The sequence below is a fragment of the Hyperoodon ampullatus genome (genome assembly GCF_949752795.1).
Source record: "Hyperoodon ampullatus genome assembly, chromosome: 4".
Classification (NCBI taxonomy): domain Eukaryota; kingdom Metazoa; phylum Chordata; class Mammalia; order Artiodactyla; family Ziphiidae; genus Hyperoodon; species Hyperoodon ampullatus.
This window is the reverse complement of record NC_136917.1, coordinates 30,519,204-30,546,608: the sequence shown is the minus strand read 5'-3', so window position 1 is coordinate 30,546,608 and position 27,405 is coordinate 30,519,204. Positions and strand designations below refer to the sequence as shown.

The window sequence follows — 27,405 nt, the reverse complement described above, 5'->3', positions numbered from 1 at the left end:
TGTCTCCCCAGGAGGCGGGTCGAACTGTGTCTGTTCTATTCACCAGCTTGTGTTCAGCGCCCAGGATGGTGCCTGCCACTCAGTAGGAGCTCAGAGCTGTTGATTGAGGGACCTAGAAGGGAGATGGTGATGGGATTGGCAACAGGGTGTGTTTTGCTGCCTAGTCAACGTTTTAATTAAGAAACTAAAAGTTAGTAGTCAGAGAACCTGTCTGTAGGGGTCAAAAGGGTTTCTAGGGCATCTCCATGGTGCAGAAAACAATCCACCTGTGAATAAATACTGGCTGGAGAGTGAGGGTGTGGATATTGTTGATCCTGGTGGGGAAAGAAAATTCCTCCAGGGTCGTAGTATGCATGTAAAAGAGGCTTTTTTTTTTTTTTTTTTTTTTTACCAGTAAGCTTTCTCCCCATCAGGTGACTTAGTTTGGGAGTTGAAATGCTATCCATCTTTCTTAGAACTTTATTAGATGATGCCTTGCATTCAGTCGGATGGGAAAGCATTTGCACAGCTTTAATTTCCTTCATGCATTTCTCCCAAGTGTGTGCTGGGGCTTGGCATCGTTAATAGAAGCAGAGCCAGGAAGTTCCAGGTGTACGGGGTGTTTGCTCAGGTAGATAGAGGGCTGCAAAGTGGATCCAAAGACCCAGTAAAAGTCTGAGGATCCAGTGGCAAAGGGACAAATACATTCTTTTCTTAAGTCGAAATAAACATGGGCAGCAAATGGGTACCCCCACCCCCATCAGAGAACTCCATCTTCTTCTAGTAGAATAGCAGTGTCTGAAGTGTACACACTGGAGTGTCCCAAGAACAGCCACGGGGCTCCTGGAATGGACACGCCACACCAAGCTTCTCATTTCTTCTAGATGGAAAAATAAAGCAGCCAGGCTGGCTTTAGGAACCAACTCAATAAGGAAATAAGCTGAACGTTGTCTCTTTTTGGTCATGATGGAATTTAAAATAGGTGTTTTTTTCATTCTGATGATTCCGTTTCATGGTGTCTCCACAGAGAGGTAGTACATTCTACTGTTTATTTTTGTCCTTTAGGAGTTGAGGAAATTTTCTCCATTCCCTGTCACTGTGCCCAAACTCTGCCAGCCCGTGGGTGTAGCAGCTCCAGGGAAACTGGCTTCTGTCGACCTGTACACTAATCAAGACCACCGTGTACTTGTTACTGAGAAGCCATCAGTCATGTGAGTGGACCTTTTTATGGTGGAGATTGTCCCCAGGGAAACCCTTCTTGCAATTCAGACCTTCCACAGAGACAGATTTCAGACTCTGACATTTCCCATTCCCACTTCCTTGTTCCCGTGGAGGTTGTGGTTCTTTCTCTCTCTCTCAACTCTCCCCACTAGAATATGGTTATACCTATTAACACAACATTGTAAATCAACTATACTTCAATTAAAAAAGAAAAAGAAAATGGTTATACCTAATTCCAAAAATGACAGAGAAAACTTAAACCTGTGGGCAAATATGAATGAGAAAAATATGCAGAGAATTCAAGGCAGCAGGCATTATCAGGGAGGAAAGGGGAGAAAGGTTTTGCACTGGTGAAGGGACAGTCTTTAATGAGGGTAGAGTATTCATAGAACCAACTTTAGAGAACAAATTGTAGGAAATACAAAGAGAATTAAGAAAACTCTGGGGAGGGGCTTCCCTGGTGGTGCAGTGGTTAAGAATCCGCCTGCCAATGCAGGGGACACAGGTTCGAGCCCTGGTCTGGGAAGATCCCGCATGCAGTGGAGCAACTAAGCCCGTGCGCCACAACTACTGAGCCCACGTGCCACAACTACTGAGCCCGTGTGCCTAGAACCTGTGCTCTGCAACAGAGAAGCCACCACAATGAGAAGCCTGCGCACCGCAATGAAGAGAAGCCAACACAATGAGAAGCCCACGCACCGCAATGAAGAGTAGCCCTTGCCCGCCACGACTAGAGAAAGCCCACACGCAGCAACGAAGACCCACCGCAACCAAAAATAAATTTTAAAAAAAGAAAAGAAAAAAGAAACCTCAGGGGAGTCACAAACATAGCCTTGATCATGTAGATAAACCTCAATTAGGCAACAAGGAGTTTGAATAATACAGTTAATAAGATCGTGGTAAAAGATATGGGCTGAACTTTGTATTCTGCAAACAATACACATTTTAAAGTGCTCTTGGAATATTTAGAAAAACTAATCACCTGTTAAATCTCAAATAAAAACAAAAACAAAAAAAAGAAACCCAACGCATTCCAAAAAGCAGACGTTGAACTGCCTAATCTCTGGCTGCAAGTACACGTAACTGGAAATTAATTTTTAAAAGCTTAACCAAGCAAGCATGCAAGACAAACTCCCGCCATGTGATAATTAAAAACAAAACACAACTCTTAACTTTGGTCAAAGGTGGATCTCTTCACTGCAAGGATAGATGCTTTAGAAGACTGGGGAGGTGTGAATGCAGACTTAAATAATTATATAGAGAAATCACAGAAATGAGACAACGAATAATGAAACAAATGTACACAGGAAGAAGGAAATAATAAATTAGCAGGGACTAACTGATTAGAAAAAACAGAACTGACAAGTTCAAGAGCTGGATCTTTTAGAGCTGCAGTGCGCAATAGGGTAGCCATTAGCCACAGGAAAATTAATTCAGTTTCTCAGTCACACTAGCCAATTTCCATCACCCAGTGTCTACATGTGGCTAGTGACTACCAAATTGCACAGCACAGATACAGAACTTTTCTGTCAATGCAGACTGTTTATTGGACAGTGCTGTTTTAGCAGGAAGACTCAATATAGAGAGAGTTACACTATATATATAGTGTAACTAAGAAAAAAAAAGGATGTGGGAAGAACAAGTACATAAAATAAAGAAGGAAAATGGAAATGTAACTTAAAATCCATGAAACAATTATAAAGCCAGCTCTGGTAATAAATAATTGGGGGAATATTATTAAAATAACCTCATTTACTGGTTTAAGTGCTTATTTTATTTAGGTTAATCATTTCCTTTTGCAAGAAATTAAGGCTCTGAATTTGCCCCTGAGAACAGCTATGCCCACATCTCATAAGTTGTGCTCTCTTGCCATTAATTTCTAAATCCTGTAAAAGTTACATTGCCTCAAGAAGTAGAAAACACAAGTAGGCTAAAACTCAACAACTTTTTTTTTTAATATTAGCAATTTAAAAAATAATTAATTAATTTTTGGCTGCATTGGGTCTTCGTTGCTGCACGTGGGCTTTCTCTAGTTGCGGTGAGCGGGGGCTACTCTTTGTTGCGGTGTGCAGGCTTCTCATTGTGGTGGCTTCTCTTTGTTGCAGAGCACGGGCTCTAGGCACGTGGGTTTCAGTAGTTATGGCATGTGGGCTCAGTAGTTGTGGCTCGCGGGCTGTAGAGTGCAGGCTCAGTAGTTGTGGCACACGGGCTTTGTTGCTCCATGGCATGTGGGATCTTCCCGGACCAGGGCTTTAACCCGTGTCCCCTGTATTGGCAGGCAGATTCCCAACCACTGTGCCACCAGGGAAGCCCTTAAAACTCAACAACTTTTAAAAAGTCATTGTTACAGTTAATTGCCTAAAATGTGTATGTATTACCTACATAAATGAAGGGAAAGTTCTAAAATGTCCACGACAAACAAGGGCCCAGGCACTTTAGCAAGAGTGGTTTTCAGGAGCAGGCTGGGGTTGTTTGAGGTGTGACTTAGCAACTGCAAACAGTCAGTCATGTGCAGAAGCCCTGACATCCTGGACTCCACACCTCAAACCAGATGGTCCAAGTTTGAGCACCTAGTTTTTCTTCTTAGTTCATCTTTTGAGTCTTCTGCACCTGCCCAAGGTGGAAACTTGGGAGTCATCCATGTGATAAATCCTGATGACTCCACCTCCCTGATGGCTTCAGAAGCCAGACTATTCCTCCCTGTTCCCTCTTGCCTTCTTCAGCCACCCACCAGAGAGCCAGAAAATTGGCCCCAAATGTGGATCTGGTGGTGTCTTTTCTGGTTGAAGCCCTTCTTCGGCTCCTCCTGTGATGCAAAGTCCAAGCCCCTCGGCTCCCTAACCATCCTGCCTCCCTGATGTCCCATACCTTTTCCTCTGTACTTTGCCCTTCATCAACTCTGAACTGTTTATAGTTAAAGGCAGCCCTGATGATTCACACATTTGCATGTACTGTCCCTCTCCTGATGGGATAAAGCCAGTCACCTGATTCCCTCCACTTTTTTTTTCCCTCTATGAGCTTCACTGTGCTCCTGCTGTGTGTGCCTGGCACTGGGATGCAGTAAGAAGGCAGATGCAGTAATAAGCCTCCCCTTCATGGGCCTTACCTGTCTGTCTCTTTTGTGCATCCTGGGAGAGTAGAGACAAGGTCACCATCCCTTTCTGCGTCCCAGTGCCAGGAAGGTGCCAAATCCAGGTGGGTCAAAGTGGGAAACACTGTGAATTAAACCCACAGTGTAAGTCCCTGATGCCAGAGGCCGTCCCAGTCTCCCTGGGAGAGCTGGGTTCCAGTTTGGCCCTGCTGCTTGCTAGCTGAGCTGGCATTAGCAAAACAGCCTTCTGTGCTTAAGTTTCTCCATCTGTAATGGAGATGGTTGTTTGAATAATAGGGTTAATAAGAGCTTATTAACCGATATGGGTTGAATGTTGTATTCTGCAAACGGAATATACATTTTAAAGTGTATTCACATGGAGTGGGCGGGGGGCGTTAGTGAATGCCCATTTGCTGCTTCGGTCTACTGGAATTGCAAGTATAAGTGGACATCTTCAAATGCTAGGGGAACAGTGGCCGGAGGGCACCCCGAAAAGAAACGTTGTAAGTTTTATTAAGAATGTAATTTATGAGTCTGGTCCTTGGTATGCTGGGCGAGTGAGGGGTCTAAACCTTGTGGGTAGGGTCCGACAGAGTGGGACTCTCCCCTTGCCACGCCCCCCTCACCCCAATTTGGGAGACTGTGCTGTGCGACCCTTGGCGAGCCGCTGCCCCTCTCTGAGCCCCTCTCGAGTGAGGCCTGGGGCCAGGGCCCCCCTCGGCCATCCCAGGCGCTGCCTGCCACGCGGTGACCCGATCTTCTCCCGGGCACGAGCCCAGATCCGCGCGCGGACCAAGCCACCCGGTGGCTGCTTGAGGCGGCCCGCACACTCGGCTTCTCCTTTTCTTTAACTTTTTCCAAAGTTCCATCCTCTGCAGACCCGCCCTTCAAGGTCTGCACCCTCGAGAAGCCCTCCCGGAGCCCCCAGCGCGGACCGCCCGGCGGCGGTCACTGCCGGGGCGCCAGTCGGACAAGCGGAGCCCCGAGCGCCCGGGGGCGGGGCCAGCGCCCCGGCAGCACGCCCGCCCATTGGTTGAGCGCGAGGGCGGTGCTGCGGCCGCCGTCACTGCCTGGCCTGGATTTCACGGAGCGGAGTGCGCCTCGGGCTTTGTGCTTCGCGGCCGCCACTAGCTCGCGGGGGCGGGGCTTCTCCTGCCCAGCGTCCGCCCCTCCTGAACACACACACAGATGCCTGGAACCAACCAATCCTGAGGCTGCCTTAGCGGGGAGGCTCCCCCTCCCCTTGGGGCTCCGCCTCCTTTCTGTCCTGCATGCGCCGTATTTCTCCGAAGAGCTCCGCCACACGAGTCCAAACGCATCTGGGAAGCGAATCTACTCGCGCCAGCGGGGGTGGCATTGTCAGGGGAGGAAAGGGGGAGCTTCCTAGCTTCAAGGACGCGACCTCCTGCGGTCGCCGCTTCTCAGGGAGCGCATACCCGAAAGGGCGTTTGTTGACCACCCAGCCGTCAAAAGTTCACCTAGCGCTCCCCCACCCCCAGTCCCACCATTAAATCAACTAGATTCCAAAGGGAGGAATTTCCCGACTAAGTGCTGCCCGCGCCCCGGGGCTCCGGGGATTCGAACCTTGTCTGCCAGGGTCTGGGGCGGGCGCGGGAGAGAAAGGCTTAGGATGGAAACAAAGTAAATTACTTTATGGAGTTTATAATATTCACACTTTCAGGGAGAGCCACGAGGCCCTGTGGTTAATGTGTCTGCAGGCCCATGACGCAACTGTTCCGTTTGGAAATTTCTGGAAAGCAGTAATTTTTGGAATAATAAATCTTTTTTTTTTTTTTTAACCACGGGCTTTGGAAAGGAATGTAGCAAGATGTTATTAACATATGTCGTGCTATGGAAACATTTAATAGGGTTTTTTTAAAAAAAAAGTTATTGTTTTGTTTTTACTATATATCTACTTAACTGAGAAAAACCAAATTGATTTGAACTTAAAAAGGCAAAGAAACCAAAAGTGGCTGTATTTTTATAAGCATGTTATTTACCGCAGGGCCTTTGTTTTCTCCCAGTATTGCAGCTTTTAACCTTGCTTGGTTATAAATTGGTAACGTTTAATTTTGATGTAGTTTGCAAGTTGACAGAAAACTTGCAAGAATTGTATCTAAATTCACTAGTTTTACCCCATTTGTTTTATTATCTCTCTGTTATACTTATGTACACATTATATACATATTAATTTTTCCCCCCCTGAATCATCGGAGAGTCAGATGCACGCATATTGTTCCTTTGCCTTTAATTCTTCGGGGGTATTTTCTAAGAACAAGAAAATTCTCTTACACGGTGTTTAGTTGCTTTGACTGTTGATTTTGTACTAAGGCAAAAAAAGATCTTAAGAGAAACTTTGTAAAGCTCTCGTTGATGCCTGTCGGCTATTCTGACACAGTCACTTCGGGAATATTTGGGGGTAGAATGGTATAATGGATCAAAAACATTTCTTAATCATCTAGCAGAGTTTCTAAAAATGTATTTTTATTTTTCAAATTTTTATTGAAGTATAGTTATTTACAGTGTTGTGTTAGTTTCAAGTGAGAGTGATTAGTTTCAGCAGAGTAATTCAGTTATATTAAAAATGTATTTTTAAATAGAGATCAGTTTTAGAAGGGCGTACACATACATAGGAAAAAAAAAAAATCAACTTGTGCTGATATGCAAGGATGTTGCTACCCACCCTCCACTTCATCCACATTCCCCTCCCCACAGGCAGTCACGGGGCACATTTCTTGTGGCCCTTCCAGACGGACATATGTCCTATTTGTCCTTTTCTTTCCCCCTCATTTTAAGATGTAATTTCTGTACAGCAGAGTTCACCCGTTTTGGTGTAATGTTCTGTGAGTTTTGACTGATTCTATAGTCATGTAACCACTTCCACAGTCAAGATATGGAATGGTTCCATCATCTTCCAAATTTCTGTGTGTCATTTGCAGTTCCAGCCCCTGGTTACCACTAATGTGTTCACTGTCTCTATAGTTTTGCTTTTTCCAGGATGTCATATAAAATGGGATCCTAGAATGTGTAGCTTTGGAGACCGGCTTCTTACACTCAATACCATGCATTTGAAATTCATCCCTGTGTTGTGGAAATCGGCACTTCATTCTATTTTGACGGCTCCCTAGAGTTTGTTGCATGGAGATACAATGTTTATCCATTCCCCAGTTGAGGGATATTTAGTTTGTTTCCAGTTTGGGGTGATTACAAATGTAGCCACTATAAACATTCAAATACAGGTCTTTGTGTGTACATAAGTATTTTGTTTTGTTCTTCACTTCACCTGGGTAAACCCCTAGGTTCTGTGGTAAGGATCAGAAGTATATGTTTAACGTTATAAGAAATGACCAAACTGTCTCCCACTCTAGCTGTCCATTTTGTATTCCCACAATGTACATCTCTTTCCTTTTTCCATGAACAAGCTATGTTCTTTAGACACTTTTTTCCCCTTAATGCTATCTTGGAAGTGACTCCAACATCAAAATACATAGAGACACTTCCATTTTTACAGCTGCGTACTATTCTACTTCCTTGATCCACATTAATTTATTTACACAGTCTCCTGCTTTGGACTTTTATGTTGTTTACAGGCTTTTGCAGTTATAAACCCCAATGGTTAATGTCCTGTAGGGTAAAGAATATCCTTGCCTAGGTGTCTAAGTGCACATATGGTCCCTTGTCTGCAGGATAATTCCTAGCAGTAGAAATACTGAGGTCAAATTGCACCTGTCTCCTTTGCTTTATACCACATCTCTTAAACCAGTTGGCATTTCTGTAGATCTCTCTCTGGGGAAAGCATCGTTTGGTGAGGAGTCTTCCACTTACTTCAGAGGGTCCAACCGGAGGATGCTGACTGCTCCCTCCTTCCCGCTCTGCTGGTTTACTTAGAGTTCAGTTTTCAATCTTCTCAGCGGGGTGTAGTGAAAAAGCCACTTGAGGTGAGAGTTTCAGGAGGGTAGTAGCTGCTTCTGCTAGTGGAACTGGAGACCAGGGGCTTTTGGAAACTTTAGGGGAGAATTGGGAGGAAATTGAGGCCAGCAGCCCAAGGCAGCTTGGGTGGGGGGTGGGGGATGGGAGATGGATGAACAAGGAACTTGTGTGTTTGGAGGAGGGAGGTCTGGGCGTGTGCATGTTGCATACACACACATCATGTACCTGTCCTGGGAAGGTCCATAGCTCCCGGACTGCTGGGCATTTTCTTGAGAAGGCTGCCATCCTCCCTGGCAGAAATAGCCTGGATGTGGTGGCCCTCTGAGCCAGGGCTGCTGGGACTGTGGCTGTGGCTCATTTGGTGTCTATAAAAGGGCAGGGCAAGGTGCACAGGGAGAGGAGAGTCAGACCCCTCCTCCATTTTCATCTTGCCAGATGTGTGGTTTTCATAATTCAACCTGGGTGGGGGACACCCGCAGTGGCGCTTCTATTAAATAAGATAAAGTACTTGGAAACGGAATGGGAGACACCCAGAGCAGACGTATCATTATCAAAGTATAGTCTTCAAAAGTTAAAATACACAACTCTTATGCAAAGAAAAAAAAAAAGCACAAAAAAAGCACCTGTCAACACTTTTAACCCTTTAGTGAGGGCACCGGCTGGATGGTAAAGCCAAAGCATGTATAATCACTGAACTAGGATTGCAAAGTTAGATATGGGGACACTTCATGTCCCAGGGGCAATAAACCTGTCATTTTTGGAGGTTATTTCTTCTATGGGATAAAAAATGATTTACAGCGTATCCATCTATAAGTTGACATCTGGCTTCCTGGAGTTGAGGCGCTAATAGAAATAGTGAATCAGGGACTTCCCTGGTAGCACAGTGGTTAAGACTCCGTGCTCCCAAGGCAGGGAACCCAGGTTCAATCCCTGGTCAGGGAACTAGATCCCACATGCATGCCGCAACAAGAGTTTGCATGTTGCAACTAAGGAGCCCTGGAGCTTCAACTAAGGAGCCTGCCTGCTGCAACTAAGACCCAGCACAACCAAATAAATAAATAAAAATTTTAAAAAATAAGTAAATCAATCACAGATAAGTTTCACTGTATTGAAACTTACCTCTGATCATTTGCCTGGGTTGGCAAATGATCCAGCCCATTGCTTGCTTTTGTATAAATATAAAGTTTTATTGGACACAATGCGTTTGTCCCCATAAGCCTTCTCTGGGCTGTTTTCATGCCACAGCGACAGAGTGGACTAGTTGTGACACTGAACATAAGCCCCGAACATATGCTTTGTGACCCTCTATGGGAAAATGTTGCCAGCTCCTTTGCTGGAGAATGAAGTTGTTCTCAAGTGGGCCTCTTAGGCAGGGCTCCAGAGGAAGATTGAATAGCCCTGTGGCTAACCTCTGGCCTTATTTGTGAGTGTTGGATCGTTTTTCTTAGCATTGTCTAGGCCGGAAAGCTTATGTGTTTGGGAAGTTTTTGTGAGGTCTTTGCTGACACCTCTTTTGAACTTAAGGACTGACCCTCAGATGCAGCCCCAGCCCAGGAAACAGGCCCCTTCCTGCTCGCACATGTGCTTTCCCAGAGGGTGGAGTCTTTGTGGGTCCTAAATAATTGTCTGCTTTCTGTATTGCTTCCTGCCATGGAGTTCCTTGGGTCCTCTAGACAGATTATTAATGACAATGGAAATAATAATAATGCCCAGAGTAGCTAACTGATATCCAACCTACACTTTGTCTATCAAAGAATCCAGTTCCTTACCCGCATCCCCTCTTTTTTTTTTTTTTTTGGCGGTACGCCGGCCTCTCACTGTTGTGGCCTCTCCCGCTGCGGAGCACGGGCTCCGGACGCGTGGGCCCAGCGGCCATGGCTCACGGGCCCAGCTGCTCCGCGGCATGTGGGATCTTCCCGGACCGGGGCACGAACCCGTGTCCCCTGCATCGGCAGGTGGACTCTCAACCACTGCACCACTAGGGAAACCCCCCCTCTTTTAAGTGTGAGAAGGAGTTAAGGGCTTATCATCCCCATTTGACAGACAAGAAAACTGAGGCTGTCATGGATTCTTTAGAGAAAGCTTTGTGGCATGCCTGTGGGTGGAGAGCTGTCTGCATGTCACTCCTTCCCCTGACTGGGTGGACCCTGTGGATGGCCGTGTACTTCTTGAGACCCAGGAATGTCGAGTTCAGAGCCAAAAGATTGAAGTTCGGGTTTTGGCCCTGCTGCATCTCAGCTGAGCAAGTCTTCTCTCCTCTGTGAGATGGAGACAATGTTACTTACCCCGCTCCCTCCCCGGGTCTTTGTTAGAATTAAGTAAGAATCCAATGGGGGGCGGGTATGTAAACGCTGAAAATCCTACACAGACATTGGTGGGGTTAACTCCACCCTGCTCCTATTACAGCTTCTTAATTCTTTCTTGATCTATGTAGAAAATCAGACTATGCACCTAGGCGTGGATGCTCCAAATTTTCCATGTAATTTTTCATGGTGTTTGGGAAGTTCCTACAACTCAAGAGTTCTTGGATGAATTCCTGAGCCACTGGCTAAAAACTGGGGACTTAGAACTGCTCCAAAGGCCTTTCTTTTGCCTCCTTTCTGTCTTTTCAGACATGGGTCTACTGAGCTCCTGTTGGGTGCAAGGCCCTGTCCTAGGAGTAGGTGTCATGGGATCCAGTGCAGTGAATGGAGCAGGAGTGGCCCTGCCCCCTAAGCTCCCCTCCAGAGAGACAGTCAACAAGCACCCAAGATAATTTTCGAGAGTGATAAGTGCTGTAAGAAAAATGTCATAGGATCATGTGTTAGAACGTGGTTCAGGAAGGAGAAAGTGACTTCCAGAGGGGAGGTCAGGGAAGGTCTTTCTAAGGGGTTGAGACCTGAAGGTTGAGAAGGAGCTAGTTATGGGAGGATAAGGGGAGGATGCTGCAGCCAGAGCAGCAGATGCAAAGGTCCTGTGGTAGGGCTGAGCCTGGGTGTGAGGGGCAGGAAGGATGCTGGAGTGGCGACTGCCTGGGTTTGGGAGAAGGACTCAGAGAGACTGCAGGCACTAGACCACATGAGACCCGTAGGCTTTGGCAAGGAGTTTCTTTCGCTAAGCCTCTGCTGTCCAATACGAGAGCCAGTAGCCCCCCCAATTTTAAAATTAAAATTGAAATACAATGAAAAGTTTGGTTCCTCAGTAGAAGCTGGAACCTTCTACTGTGTACTCTTGGTGGGAATGTGAAATGGTGCAGCCGCTGTGCAAAGTAGTATGGTGGTTCCTCAAAAAATTAAAAGTATTTTGGAAATTAATCCCTTGTCAGTCACATTGTTTGCAAATATTTTCTCCCATTCTGTAGGTTGTGTGTTCGTTTTGTTTATGGTTTCCTTTGCTGTGCAAAAGCTTTTAAGTGTAATTAGGTCCCATTTGTTTATTTTTGTTTCATTACTCCAGGAGATGGATCCAAAAAGATATTGCTGTGGTTTACGTCAATATTTTGTAATAACCTAAAAGGAAAAGTATCTGAAAAAGGATAGAAGTGTATATATATAAAACTGAATCACTGTGCTGTACACCTGGAACTAACACAACATTCTAAATCAACGATACTTCAATAAAAACATTAAAAATAGAAGTACCGTATGGTTCAGTAATTCACTTCTGGGTATATACATAAAAGAACTGAAAGTAGAGTCTTGAAGAGATATTTGTACACCCATTATCACAGCAGCATGATTCACAGTGAGCAAAAGGTCTAAGTAACCCTAGAGTCAATTGACAGATGAATGGATAAACAAAATGTGGTATATACACACAATGAAATAGTATTACCCTTAAAAAGGAAGGAACCTTTTATTTTTTTTATAGCAAAACCAGCTCTATTTATTCATCATGATTTGCACATTCCACATCTCTTATTCAATGACTATTTTTTCCCTGGCACCTTTGGATCATGACAAGCTTGGAGAGAATTAAAATTCCAGAAAATTTTGCCTAAGAACCTATACAAAGCTTGGATTCTCCCCTTTTTGACATATATGATTGATTTTCATTGTATAAATGTAAGCAGCTACAGTTATTCAAGCTAGCTCATCTTACTGTGTATAGACGTTTTCCTCCTTACCAAGATATAGTCAAGCACCCACTGGTGATATCGTCAACTAGAATTCTGCCTTTGTTAAAAAGGAAGGAGGTTCTGACACCTGCTACAACATGGATGAAGTTTGAGGACATGATGCTCAGTGAAATAAGCCAGACACAAAAGGACAAACACGATCTGATTCCACTCACGTAAGGTCCCTAGAAGAGTCAAATCCATAGAGACAGGAAGTAGATGGTGGGGGCCAGGGGCTGGGGGAGGGGCTGGGGAGTCAGTGTTTCATGGGGACAGAGTTTCAGTTTGGGAAGATGAGAAAGTTCTGGAGATGATGGTGGGGATGGTTGCTCAACAATGGGAATGTAACGTAATGCCACTGAGCTGTGCACTTAAAAATGGTTAAGATGGGGCTTCCCTGGTGGCGCAGTGGTTGAGAGTCCGTCTGCCGATGCAGGGGATGCAGGTTCGTGCCCCGGTCTGGGAAGATCCCACGTGCCGCAGAGCGGCTGGGCCCGTGAGCCATGGCCGCTGAGCCTGCACGTCCGGAGCCTGTGCTCCACAACGGGAGAGGCCACAACAGTGAGAGGCCCGCAAAAAATGGTTAAGATGGTCAGTTTTGCACATATTTTGCTGCAATTAAAAAAAAATTGGTTCCTTGTTGCACTAACCACACTCCACAGCCACGGGGAAGTGGCTACCGTGTTGGACAGTGCCGATGGAGACCATTTCCATCATCACAGAAAGTTCCATCCAACAGCGATGCTCATGTGGGAGTGTGGCTTCAGAAGCCTCTTCAGTTCCCTGGGTCTGGTTGGTGGGGTCCACGTGGGCCAGAATGTTCATTGCAACAATCAAAGGGCCTGAGGATTTGGAGTGAAGAACACTCCCCAGCTTCCAAACCACGTTCCAAGGTGTGCACGGAGTGAGCAAAGAAGGCACCCAGGGAACAGGCTCTGCTGTGGCCGAGGTCTTTCCAGCCTCAGGGAAGCCATTGGTCCAGGGACAAATTTGCTGGCAGCCTGCAAAGGGAGGGCTGGTCATGGAAGCCCAGGTCAGATGCTGAGGGACCAAAATTAAGGGGAATCGGGAAGTCATGAGTCGTGAGACATCGGGAGAAAGGGGATGTGTTCCAAGCTGCTGCAGGAAGCCAGGGCAGAGTCCAGCCTTCAGTGGACAAGTTCGGTTGCATCAAATAAGAAACTCCAGCCACAAAATCCATGCACAGCCTCTGCCCGCCATCCGCAGAGCCCTCTCCTTTCCCATTCATAATCTCCTGCAGGTCACAGCAGAAATGCCACCTCCCCTTACTTCCAGCACGGTGCTTGCTGTGTATGCAGTTATACTTTTAAATAATGAAGATGTCTCCTCCATTGGACCATGTGGTCCCAAAGGCAGGGTCTGTGGCCACCATGTTCCTGCAGCAGCTGTAATATCTAGATCAGTGCAAGCAAGTGTGTGTTGAAGCAATGAATGACCTTTGGGCAATTTGCTTAACCGCCTTGCACCTCAGTTTCCCCATTTGTAAAATGGAGATCATTATCTATCTATTTATTTATTTATTTTAAAGAGTTCTTATCTTAAAAAATTTTTTTTAATTAATTAATTTATTTTTGGCTGCATTGGGTCTTCGTTGCTGTGTGTGGGCTTTCTCTAGTTGCAGCGAGCCGGGGCTACTCTTCATTGCGGTGCGCAGTCTTCTCATTGTCACAGCTTCTCTTATTGTGGAGCACGGGCTCTAGGCACGTGGGCTCAGTAGTTGTGGCTCACGGGCTCTAGAGCGCAGGCTCAGTAGTTGTGGCGCACGGATTTAGTTGCTCCGCGGCATGTGGGATCTTCCCGGACCAGGGCTCAAACCCATGTCCCCTGCATTGGCAGGTGGATTCTTAACCACTGCACCACCAGGGAGGTCCCAGATATATCTATTTACACCAGTACTGCAGCTGCGTGCTGGAGCTGGCTTGATAAAGCCAGTTGGGTAATTTTCAGGAAATTTGGTTCTTAAACAAGCTGTTGTTAAAATTTAAATGACATCAATTTACAATTAAACAAATTATGTTTAAAACAAAGGTAATAAATTCTCCAAACTCACCACTTCCTAATCATCTCACTACATTTTTCTATGATTTATGCTTTTGAGGTTATTTGCTACTATTGTATCTATGCAATTGATGTACTATTTAATGCTGTGATACTATGTATCTCTTACTGGCTCCACATGTGGTAACTATAGGTGGGGTAGCTTGAAAGGAACCGTGGTGGGAGTATTTACACCATGGAAATTGGCAAATGCTATAAAGCAGAGCATCTCTACCCTGCTCCCTGAAGAAGCTGTTAAACATCTACAATCACGTCACTGGCTTGGGGGCTGAAATGAGTTAATAGTTGTGCCTGGCACGTAGCAAGTGCTGTAGAAGTGAGCTGTTACTGTTATTATTTTGTTTGTCTTGCACTTCCTCATCCAAATTTGCTGTTGTGCAGACAGGAATTGGGCAAAGCCACTGACCAGCTGTTTTCTTCCTCTCTCCAGTGTGTCCGACCATCTGTAAGTCTCACGGCTGCACCGCTGAGGGTCTCTGTTGCCACAGTGAGTGCTTGGGCAACTGCTCTGAGCCTGACGACCCCACCAAGTGTGTGGCCTGTCGCAACTTCTACCTGGATGGCAGGTGCGTGGAGACCTGCCCGACCCCCTACTACCACTTCCAAGACTGGCGCTGTGTGAACTTCAGCTTCTGCCAGGACCTGCACAACAAATGCAAGAACTCTCGGAGGCAGGGCTGCCACCAGTATGTCATTCACAATAACAAGTGCATCCCTGAGTGCCCCTCCGGGTACACGATGAATTCCAGCAAGTGAGTCCTGGGTATGGGTTCCGGGGTTGGGGGCAGGTGGTAAAGAGAGGAAGGGGCATGGGGTTGGTGTTGGTGATGCTGCCTATTAAAACTGTGTGGAAAACTAGAGTTAATTGACTGTGAGTGAGGAAGGTGCTGGTGATTAGTGACATGCGTGGGTCTCTCGGATGCCATCCCTGCTTCCTGGTTTTGGTGCTGGCCTTTGGAGCAGGAGTCAACAAACTTTCTCTTGCAAAGGGCCAGAGGGTAAATATTTTCTGCATCTTGCATACCGAAAATTTAAAGCTTTCTATGCTTAGCATTGGAAATAGAAGTCTTGGGCTTCCCTGGTGGTGCAGTGGTTGAGAATCCGCCTGCCAATGCAGGGGACACGGGTTCAAGCCCTGGTCCGGGAAGATCCCACATGCCGCGGAGCAGCTAAGCCCGTGCGCCACAACTACTGAGCCTGCGCTCTAGAGCCCGTGAGCCACCACTACTGAACCCGCGAGCCACAACTACTGAAGCCCACGTGCCACAGTTACTGAAGCCCGTGTTCCTAGAGCCCGTGCTCCGCAGCAAGAGAAGCCACCGCAATGAGAAGCCCGCGCACCACAACGAAGAGTAGCCCCCGCTCACCGCAACCAGAGAAAAGCCCATGTGCAGCAACAAAGACCCAACGCAGCCAGAAACAACAAATAAATACAATAAAAAAAAAGAAAATAGAAGTCTTTGGTTTTGTATACAGCCCTTTAGATGGTCCGATTGTTCCCATGATGTAGCTGCCTGACTCTCACAACCAAGATCAGAACTCAGATGCTTTAAATGTTTTCTCCAAGCTGGATCTGGGTGGTGTCCTGAGATTAACCTGGAGTGCCAGGAAGAAGGACTCAATTCTAGATTGTTCTCAAGGCTTTGTTGTCTTTTGAAGGACAATGCCATCAAACCATTTCCTACTATTTAGGTGAGAAAAAGCAAGGTTTTCTCTCCCCGACGGTGAGTCAGATTTCCTACCCACATCTCAGACTTTTTGTTCATGCTGTTAGCTTCTCAGATGAGCTATTTTGGTGTCTCAGGGCTGTAACTGAGTTTAAAAAATCTGTTTCCTGATTTTTATGTTGAGGGTCTGAAAAAAACACACCAACCCACAAAACAACACAAAAACAAATCAGAAACAGACGTACGTCTAGGGGCCTTGAGCTGACCTGCATACGTAAAAAGTCTTCCCCTTCAGATTTGAAAATTAGCCAAGTGAGCGGGTTCTGGTGGGAAATTTTATTTCCCTGAGTGGGGAGGGTGGGAAGGAAAACAATCTTTATTCCGGTTCCTAGGAGCCTCTCTTTGACTGTTTGTGAAACCTGCAAGTACAGTATGTTTTGTTTTACTCATTTTTGATAAAACCTATCAGGTGGCTTTGTTGACCAAAAATAGGCTTCTATAAATCACCTTTGCATGCCAGACAGAGCTATTTTTTCTTCTTTGGGGCCAGTTTATCAGTAAGATTGGGAAAATTATCATATTCTTCTTGATTTATTTGTTTTTTTTCACATTTGAGATAAAGCATGGATATTAACATTTTCCACTAAAAGACGTTGGCTTTAAAGGTTTTTTTTTTTATCATAGCAAAGATCTGGAAAATAGAACAACCTCCTTTGATGTTTTGCTGATGCCAGTGACCCCAGGATTGAAGCCCCAGGAAATTGACAGCTTGTCCTGTGATGCTTGGGATGTTTACTGAGTGAAAGAGGGGAAAGTGAGGGATGTTAATTATGACCCATCATGGCAGTATTTTACTTCATAGGTTAAAAAAAATATTGTTTTCCTTCTGAAGCTTTTATTTTATTTTGTGAAAGACTTCAGTGCTGTCGTGTTTTCTAATGTGGTTCGCTATTAAAAAGGGCCAGATATGTTTTCTTCCATTCTTTTGGCTTATCTGGGAACTAGTTCTTTTTTTTTCTTTTAATATGTATTTATTTATTTACTTATTTGGCTGCATTGGGTCTTAGTTGTGGCGTGCGGGATCCTTCAGTTGCGGCACACGGGATCTTCGCTGTGACACGCGGCTCTTTTAGTTGCATCATGCGGGATCTAGTTCCTTGACCAGGGATCAAACCCAGACCCCCTGCACTGGGAGCATGGAGTCCCAACCACTGGACCGCCAGGGAAGTCCCTGGGAAGTAGTTCTTGATGTTATTAGAGCAGAGGTCTGGGATCCCATGTGGGTTCATTAAGAGGCCTCGCCATCTATGGTCATTCCCAGATACCTGGTGGGGTGCTCTTTAGTGAGATGAGGAGGATTAGATATTTGGGGTGCATGTTAAGGGTGTGGAGAATTCTCTGCCTCTTGATCTTCGCATGGCTGGTTTCTCCTTGTCATCCAGGCCACAGGCTTAAAAGTCACTTCTTTTGAGACTCCTTCCCTGTATGACCATTCTTTCTGAACTAGCCATCTGGTTACTCTTGGGCACAACACTCCATTTTAACTCTTTTCATGCTATTTACCACTAGCTGATATTTTAATTGTCAATTTATTAATTTTCCCCAACGAGACCATATACTTCACAAGTGTATCAGCTAGCTTGTGCTGTGTAACAAACCACCCCAGCACTTAGTGACTTAAAACAACACTCATTTATGATTTCTAATGAGTCTGTGCATTGACTGGAGGTTTGTCTGGCTTGGGCTGGGTCAGCTCTGATGAGACGGTACAAGCTAACCTCTCATATCCTGCATGGGCAGCTGGAACCTCTCTCCATGTGTAGCCAGGAAGGGCATGCTTTACTGGGTAAGTACTTCTTAAGCCACTGTTGTATCACATTTGCTAACGTCCCATTGGCCAAAGCAATTCATATGGCCAAGCCCAGATTCCATAGATGAGAAGGCAGACTCTACTTCTTGGTGGGAAGGGCTGGAAAGAACGTGTGGATTTCCCACAGGGAAAGTTGGTTGTTTGTTCACTCATGTGTGCCTGTGGTTTATAACTGCCATTGGCAAAGGGCCAGATAGTAAATATTTTCAGCTCTGAGGTCTGTATGGTTGCAGCTACTCTACTCCGGCCTTATAGAGTGACAGCAGCCATTGATGATACTCAAACCAGTGGTTGTGGGTGTGTTCCAATATAGCTCTATTTACAACAACCAGTGGCCAGCTGGAGTTGGCCTGTGGGCTGTAGTTTGCTTACCTTTGGCTTAGAGCATCATCTATCACATGATAAATGCTCAGTGAATATTTGTAGAACCAACAAAAGAACCCAAACATTTGGTCATTATTCTGTTTCCACCCCAGCTGCTCTGACACCAACTGGGTGTACTGCAATAGAGCTCAACCTCAACCACCTGGCTTAGCATCAGACCCACAGGTTAAAGCCTTGGTTCTCCATCAGACCAACTTTACTTCACATGCCAGCCACAATTTGGGGGTCCCAAGGTCACCCACACTTCCGATTGGCTGGCTATAAATTTTGAGGCTCCCACAAACCCCCTGGGTTCAATAATTTGCTAGGACAACTCACAGAGCTGAAAAAAAAAAAGTCTATACTATTCTGTTGGTCCAAGCCTATTGATGGTAGCACCTTGGGTTAGGGATGCTTGCAGTGCTTACCTGGGCATGCATCACTCATAGGGAGCTCTACAGACACTCTCCCATGGGGGCCCCTATTTATGGCTGGGCCAGCTCTGTGGTTCCTATTATGATCCCAGGATGCACTTCAGTGAGAAACCATCAGGGAACCTCGAAGAACAAGGTTTGTTACTCACAGGTCCTAGAGGGCCACACAGTGGAGTCATGGGGAGCAGGGGTGGGGAGAGGGAGAGAGGGGAGAAAAAGAGTGGGAGGAGGGAAGGGAGAAAGAGAGAGGAATATTTGGGGGTGTCTGCTTTTATTAGGGTATGAGGGTGGGGTGTCTAGGGTTTTATGGGTTCACTCTATGGTGAATTTAAAGCTTAAGAGCAGGAATTAGGGCACAGGAAGGGAGAAGCAGGGTCAGTCAAGTGGTCAGTTATCTAGGTTCCCCAGGGCTTTCTGAAAGAGCCCCCTTCATGGGTGGGGGCAGCCTAATTCCTTATCTGGTTGTTTTGCTAGTGGCTGGGTCATAGACCTGTTGTTACATTTACTCAAGACAGATGTTTTTTGAAATAGATGCCTCAGCAGTCAGAAAGCTTCATGTCAGGCTTACAATTACAACTACAATTACTTACAATTACAGCTTGATTATTATGGATGCACAGAGGCTGGGAGAGTTCCAGACGCAGGGCTCCTATCCCCTCATGGAATCAGAGATATCACCCTTCCAGCACAGCTGTGTGTTCACCAGCCAGAGAAATGGACTGAGCTGGTGTCCAGAGTTTTCCTTTGGGTTTTACTACATAGGTGTGATTGGTTGAATCAATGGCCATGGGTTTGAACTCCATCTCCAGCCCCCCTTTCTCTCTCTGGAGGTCAAGTGGTTGATGCAACCCTTCAAATCACATATTTGGTCTTTCTGGTGACCAGCCCCTACAAGTCACCTCATTAGCATAACAAAGATGCTCCTATAACTCAGGAAATTCCAAGGGCTTTTGAAGCTCTGCGCCAGGACCTGGGACAAAGACCAGATGTGTTCTTTTTTTTTTTTTTTTTCTGTTCTTTCAATTTTCTTTTTTTTTTCTTTTAAACATCTTTATTGGAGTATAATTGCTTTACAATGGTGAGTTAGCTTCTGCTGTATAACAAAGTGAATCAGCTATACATATACATATATCCCCATATCTCCTCCCTCTTGCATCTCCCTCCCACCCTCCCTATCCCACCCCTCTAGGTGGTCACCCGTGACCAAGATCTTTCTGAAGAATTGAATATGCAGGGGTGTGGTGACAACAATTACTGTTGTTATTTACAACGGTAACAACAATGATACCACTAATAGAAAGTGATCATCATAGCAATGGACCAACGATTTTTATTTTCTGTGCACCGAGTGCTGTAGGTGGTATATATCATTCACCTCATCACTACCTGCCCCGTGAAGACTGCCTCCGTTTCACAGATGAGGACACAGACCTTGAGAACGTAACAGTTGGGAATCTTGAGGTTTCATACGACAGAACCCCAATTCAAACTGGCTCAAGCAAGATTAAAGGAGTTTACTGATGACTGTAACCAAAAAGTTCAGGGAATCGCTTTAGGTACAGCTGCATCCAGCAGCTCAAGGGATGTATATGATCAGTTTCTTTCCATCCTCGGCTTTATTTCTGTCTCTGTTAGTTTTGGTCTCAGGCAGCCTCTCCCTTGCCCCTTGCTCCATGCTAGCAATATAGCCATACCCTCTTAGATACTGCAGAAGGAAGACAATTTTTCCTTCCAGGAAGTTCTAGCAAAACCCTCACTGGGTTGGCTTGGGGGTGTGCCCACCTCTGAATTCCCAGTGGGATGAAAGATTGTGCTCAGCCTGCCCTGGATCCTGTGTCCTGCTTGGACCTAGGAGGGCTGTGCCAGCCAAGAACTGACCTCAGAGACACTGTGTAGGGGAGGGCTGATTCCCAAAGGACTCCTGGGGGGCTATAAATTTGAGGACATCAGGCTGCAGGAAGGCAAAGCCAAAGTCTGGTACCAGTTACCCACTATCAAATGTGAGGTTGTGTTGTAGCTCATAGGTTGTGTAGTCACGTCCTATATAGTTGTTTGGTCACGTCAGACCCCACACAGAAGAGCAATCATCCCATCACCTTGCAGTAGCAGCCTAAGTTCCACCAATTGGGGTAGCAGTATCAGCTCAGCCACTTTCGAATAGCGGCAAAATGAGTCCTACGTAAGGCCCATCAGCTCTGCATCATTCCCATCACCAGGGTAATGCCAGGAGTCCCATCAGTTCTGTGTAATGGCATGAGTCCTGTCTCCACAGGGTAGAAGGTGATTCTCCATGGGGTACAGTGTGAATCCTCTCGCTTTGGGGTAAGGCAGGAGCCCCATCATTTTGGAGTAAAAGCATGAGTCTCCTGACCTCGGGGTAATGCTGTAGGACCTGCCACCCTGGAGAAACACCCTAAGTCTATCACCTTAGGCAGTTGTTCTTACCTGGGGGTGATTTGCCCTTCCATCCCCCAGGGGACAATGTTTAGAGACATTTTTGGCTGTCATGTCTTGGGTGGAGGGGTGCTGTGCTGGTGTGGAACAGGTGGAGCCCAGGCATGCTGCTTGACACCCTTAATACACAGGACAGCCTCCCACAACAGAGAATTCTTCGGTCCCAAATGTCACCAGTTCTGTGGATAAAGCATCCTGCCTTTTGGTCACTTGGGACCCTGTGCAACACACTGTCTGGTGTGTGTGTGTGTGTGTGTGTGTGTGTGTGTGTGTGGTCCTGTGTGCCCTGACCTCTCTCTCTCTCCACTCTTTCTGCAGCTTGATGTGCACTCCATGCCTGGGCCCCTGTCCCAAGGTGTGCCACCTCCTGGAAGGCGAGAAGACCATTGACTCAGTGACATCTGCCCAGGAGCTCCGAGGCTGCACCATCATCAACGGAAGCTTAATCATCAACATTCGAGGGGGCAGTGAGTGCTCTAGGGGGAGGGGTTGCTGTCTGCTGGGATCCACTCTCCCTGTGAGCACAGAAGGAAAACAGTCCAGAGACTCATGCAAGGAATCTGTTTCCAAACCTGGAGTTCACAGCTCAGTCCTGGCCTCACTCCCCGCGAGATTCTGATTTTCGAAGCTGGGAGTTGGGACATCAGGAATTTGCATTTTTAACAAGCAGGCAACATGCCCTCTTTTGCAGGTCTGGGGACCATGTTTCCAGAAATTCTGTCACAGGCAAAAAGGCATTTCTCTATTTATTCAGCAAACATTTATTGAATACTCACAGTGAACAAGGCAAAGTCCATGCATGGTGGATATTGCAAATAAACAAATTAACGTATAATGTAAACCCAGGCAGTGTTTCATGCTATGAAGGCAAGCAAAGCAGGGTGATGGAGGGAGCAAGGGTTGGCATCTTAATATAATAAATATATTCAGCTTTGCAGACAGGACAATCTCTGTCATAACTACTCTGCCTTGTAGATTTATTTTGAGCAGGGCTCGTGAAAATCACTTTCAGCCTGTAGGCTAACTCTTCACCATGGGGAATTCTGGAAAGGTTAAAATATTTTGGTAGAAACCCACTGGATATTCATTCTCTCCTTTCCTTAGACAACCTGGCAGCTGAGCTAGAGGCCAACCTTGGACTCATTGAAGAAATTTCAGGGTATCTGAAAATCCGCCGATCATATGCCCTCGTGTCACTTTCCTTCTTCCGGAAGTTACGTCTGATTCGAGGGGAGACCTTGGAAATCGGGTATGTGGGCCTGCTGCTCTATCTGTGGCCGCATTAGGAAGTTTGTGAGTTATTGTAGAGAAACTTAGGGTTTTTTGACAAGACATGGAAACAACCTAAGTGTCCACTGATGGATGCATGGAGAAAAAAAATGTGGTATATATGTGTGTGTGTGTGTGTGTGTGTGTGTGTGTGTGTGTATATATATATACATACAGTGGAATATTATTTCACCATAAAACTATCTTTTTGCTGAAGCTCACACCTTTCATTTGGATTGTTCCAATGACTTTCTTGCTGGTTCTAGAACTACCAGGGCCATCCAACAGAAATATAATACAGGTCACATATGAGACTTTAAATGTTCTAGTAGCCACATTTAAAACACTTTAAAAGACATAGGTGCAATGAATTTTAATAATGTATTTTATTGAACCCATTACGTTGAAGCTGTTATTTTGACATGGACTCAATACAAAAAATTATAAAGAAGATCTTTTACATCCTTTTTTTTATGCAAAGTCATTGAAATCTGTGTTTTTTTGCTTCTGGTACAGTTCAGAATGGCCAAATTTCAGGTGCTCAATAGCCAGATGTGGCTGGTGGTTTCAGTGTTGGATAACACAGATCTAGATGCTGCCCTTTTCCCATTCATCATGTACTGGTGGCCCACTCATAGTTCTAAGGCACAGGTCTAATTGAGTTACTGAGTTGTTATAAAACCTTCAGTGGTCCCCCTCTGCCTACCAAGGAAGGTCACATGTTGTTGGTCTTGGTCTGGCATGCAGTATACTAGAGGGTTTGGCCCATGGCATCTCTTTGGTCTTGCCTGTCACCTGTTGGCCAGAACAGGCTACTTTGCTCTTCCCTGGGCCCAGTTCACGTGCCTCTGTGTCTTCAGTCTTTCCCCTTTTCAAAACCCATATCCTAATCCATCACTGTCTTACCTTCCTCCCCCACAAGACTGATCTCACGTACCTTTCTGGCCCTGAAGACTTCCTCAACTTCCCCTGTCCCTCTGACCCTCCTTTCAACATGTAATGAGTATGTGTCAAGCAGGTGGTTAGGACTGGGGATGGAGCACTGAACAAGATCAACTCCAGCCATAGCCCCGCCATCTTGGAGTCGGAGATGACAAGCTGATGAATGATTAGGCACGTGTTTTTTTCCATAGGAACTACTCTTTCTATGCCTTGGACAACCAGAACCTAAGGCAGCTGTGGGACTGGAGCAAACACAACCTCACCATCACTCAGGGGAAACTCTTCTTCCACTATAATCCCAAACTCTGCTTGTCAGAAATTCACAAGATGGAGGAAATTTCAGGAACCAAGGGGCGCCAGGAGAGAAATGACATTGCCCTGAAGACCAATGGGGACCAGGCGTCCTGTAAGTGGTGATGCCCTTGTCCTTCCACTGACCAGATAACGTGGCTGCCCTCCCCCTTCCCCACCACACTGGCCCCCGGGGGAGTGTCACTTCCCCCCAATGAGCTAAAACAACTATGTGTGTGATAGGCTCTCTGAAATACTGAGTAAAAATATTGTACATGTTATCTCTTTGCCAAATATTAAACACAGTGCCTGATACTGGAAGATGCCACATAAACATTGAATGAATAAATGAACGTCACTCTCTTACATATAGCATTAGGTCACATGCTACAGCAGGGTCTACAGTTGCTACAGCTGGAGACTGCCAGCTGACTGCCCTCCTCTGACAGGTTTTCTCTTGAAACATTGAGGTGCCAAGGCTTCCATAATGCCCTCATGCGAAGTTGGTTCCTTATGGCAGAAGCTGTGAGAATTCAGGGGAGGGAGAGAGCAAGGTTGGAACTTAAGGGGTGGAGCTTAAGGGAGGGCTTGCAATCTAGGCAGAGGGAATTACTCTCTTCAAGGCATTGTCCTTCCAAGGAATTGTCACTCCAAGGTATAATGATCTGCACGCTCCCTAAACCCACTTGGCATGCGTCCATTTGCACTGGAGTTATGTGTTCTGACATGTCGGGCATGAAAATCCACATGCAAGACAGAAGTGTGTCAGAATAAATGCTATCCTTGAAAGTCCCTTTTTCCAGTAGCGATTAGCCACTTGTCCTTCTGTTGGTGCTGACTGTCATTCTCTGGTTGAGCACATCTGGCCAAGTAACTGACTTGCGGTCAGGGCCATCTTGCATGACCTGTTCTTGACTGAACACAGGAGAGGCATGTGTAAATAAGACCTCTCAGAGGAACAGCAGGTTGCCATCTTCCTTCTCGTGGATACTCTTGGAAATATGGGATCATCTGCTTTGGGTTGAAATAAATTATTTAATTCTGATACTGGTGTGTTTTTTTTAACCTTTCTAGGTGAAAATGAATTACTTAAATTTTCTTACATTCGGACATCTTATGACAAGATCTTGCTGAAATGGGAGCCGTATTGGCCCCCTGACTTCCGAGACCTATTGGGATTCATGCTCTTCTACAAAGAGGCGTAAGTAGATGGATAAAGAGGTGTGTTTGTTGCATATGTTCTCAGAGGCTCCCCTCTGAGGTTCCTTTCTATCTCCTTACTTGTGGAATAAATATCATAGGTTCCTTGGTCAGATCTCACCAGTTGATGGTGTATGACGTCAATAACTTTCCCTATTGTCAAAAGCCAGAAACTGAAGCAGGCAGGTTTCTTTCGGAGGTCGAGATTGGGCAATATTCCATTTTGCTTCTTATATGTACATCTCACCAGACATCCTCAACAAAAAGTCACTTAGTCTACTTAGTAGGTGTCTTAAAGTTTATTTTTTATCTATTTTGTATTTTTTCCAACATTTGAAGAATTGTGGTAAAACGTACATGAAATTGACCATCTTAATGACGTTTAAGTGTACAGCTCAGTGGCATTAAGTACATTCATGACATTGTGTGATCATGATCACCATCCCTCTCCACAGTTTATTCATCATCTCACACTGAAACTCTGTCGCCTTTCAATAACACGTAGTCGTTTTGAGTATATGACTGTGCTGAAATTTTAAAGGAAGACAATGGAAGTGGTGATTGTGTTAATAGGAATAATTGTTCCATCCCTCAAGATTTTAAAAAATATTTATTTACTTATTTATTTATTTGGCTGCATAGGGTCTTAGTTGTGGCATGTGGGATTCTCTCTAGTTGCAGTGCCCAGGCTCCCTAGTTGTGGCCCACAGGCTCTAGAGTACGTGGGCTTAGTTGCCCCGCGGCATGTGGGATCTTAGTTCCCCAACCAGGGATTGAACCCGTGTCCCCTGCATTGGAAGGTGGATTCTTAACCACTGGACCACCAGGGAAGTCCCCATCCCTCAAAATTTACTATGTGTCAGGCTGTGTGTGGAGAAGTCAACACACATCCTCTTGTGTAATCTTATCAATAACTCTGGTAGTTAGTATCATCATCCTGATCACTGTTATTATTATTGTTGGGAAATTGAGGCATAAGGGAAGCGGTCCCTTTCTCTTTGGCTCTTCCTGTGTCTGCCTTTCTTGTGGTAGAAGATTGTTGGTGAACAGGGTGCAAGCCTATAGGAGGTAACTTCACCCGGCTACATCTCTTTGGTCTTTAGAGCTATAGTTGAGAAATGGTGACCAACTTTTCCTATTTCGTCTTGAAAGCCCTTATCAGAACGTGACGGAGTTTGATGGGCAGGATGCATGTGGCTCCAACAGCTGGACCGTGGTGGATATTGACCCGCCTATGAGGTCCAACGACCCCAAGTCACAGAACCACCCCGGGTGGCTAATGCGTGGTCTCAAGCCCTGGACCCAGTACGCCATCTTTGTCAAGACCTTGGTCACCTTTTCTGATGAACGCCGCACATACGGGGCCAAGAGCGACATCATCTATGTCCAGACAGATGCCACTAGTAAGCATTTCTTGTGGATATGAATTTGTGCGTGAATCAGACGTCTTGCGTTTAACAGGCTGACCCGGTGATGTCATATGAAATGGATTTTTTTTTTTTTTTTGCATGGTTATTGGCTTCTAAAAGAGCCGGGCACTGAGGTTTATAATTTCAGAAGATGAGGCAGTAGAAACAAGACATCAGAGAGGAAAATACATTTCTTCTTCCCATTATGGAAAATTTTCAAATATTTACAAAAGTAGGAAAAAAAAAAGATTCCCCCCACCTCCACCTTGTAACCATCTCTCAGCTTCAACAATGATCAATATTTTGCCATTTTTGTTTCATCACTATGCCTTTTCCCCCATCTCCATTTTTTGAGGAGTGTTTCATAGCAATTTAGTTATATTTTCATAAAGCATAAGCCCTATCCAACCATTGGGATAGGAGACATTTGGTGCTACCTGGAGATATTTTTGGTTGGCATGACTGGGGAGGCGGGGTTGGGGACCAGGGATGCTGCTCAACATATCACAATGCACAGGACAGCCCCCCCGGCAAAGAATTATCTAGCCCCCGCAAGTCAGTAGTTGAGAAATCCTGTCCCGTAGGATCGAGTCCAAACTTTATGAACCAGCCCCAGCTTTATTGACTACTGCCCTCTCATCCTGTATCCTCCAGCAATACCTCCAGCAGGATTTATAGTTTCTGGAAACTTCCAGCTTCCAGGCTTTTGTACACACTGTGTCCTCTGCCTTGAGACCCCCACTCCCACCCCTCACTGACTCCCTCAGCCACCTCCGTTCTCGAGGGGAAGCTTTTGTGGACCCCAAAGGTGGTGCCTTTGGGGGGAATGTTAGATGGGCTGCCAGCTCAGTGATAAGATTGAATGGCATCCCACTGCCAAAATTTGCCCCAGGACTGGGTTCAACTGGGGCTAATGTTAACCAGAAGATGTGGCTTTGTCTATTCCCACGATCCTCCTTTTCCCCAGCACCTTTTCAGTGCCCAGAACAGAGAAAGCTTGGCACGTCGTTGGAGCTCTGTAAATCAGGGGTCCCCGACTTCTGGGCCACAGACTGGTACCAGTCTGCCGCCTGTTAGGAACCAGGCCACACAGCAGGAGGTGAGTGACAA

General features: G+C 45.8%; 1 protein-coding gene across 2 annotated transcripts in view; it reads left to right on the top strand.

Moving 5' to 3' along the window:
• The window catches only part of INSR (insulin receptor), a gene marked incomplete at both ends in the record, with an annotated part of 130,321 nt that overhangs the window by 67,585 nt on the left and 35,331 nt on the right, over positions 1-27,405 (top strand). For both annotated transcript variants that reach the window (XM_079701687.1, XM_079701686.1), the window contains 6 exons: positions 14,827-15,148; positions 21,503-21,651; positions 22,289-22,433; positions 23,587-23,801; positions 24,761-24,887; positions 26,039-26,289. In XM_079701687.1, coding sequence (XP_079557813.1) covers positions 14,827-15,148; positions 21,503-21,651; positions 22,289-22,433; positions 23,587-23,801; positions 24,761-24,887; positions 26,039-26,289 — 1,209 coding nt within the window. The remainder of the gene's footprint in view (positions 1-14,826; positions 15,149-21,502; positions 21,652-22,288; positions 22,434-23,586; positions 23,802-24,760; positions 24,888-26,038; positions 26,290-27,405) is intronic.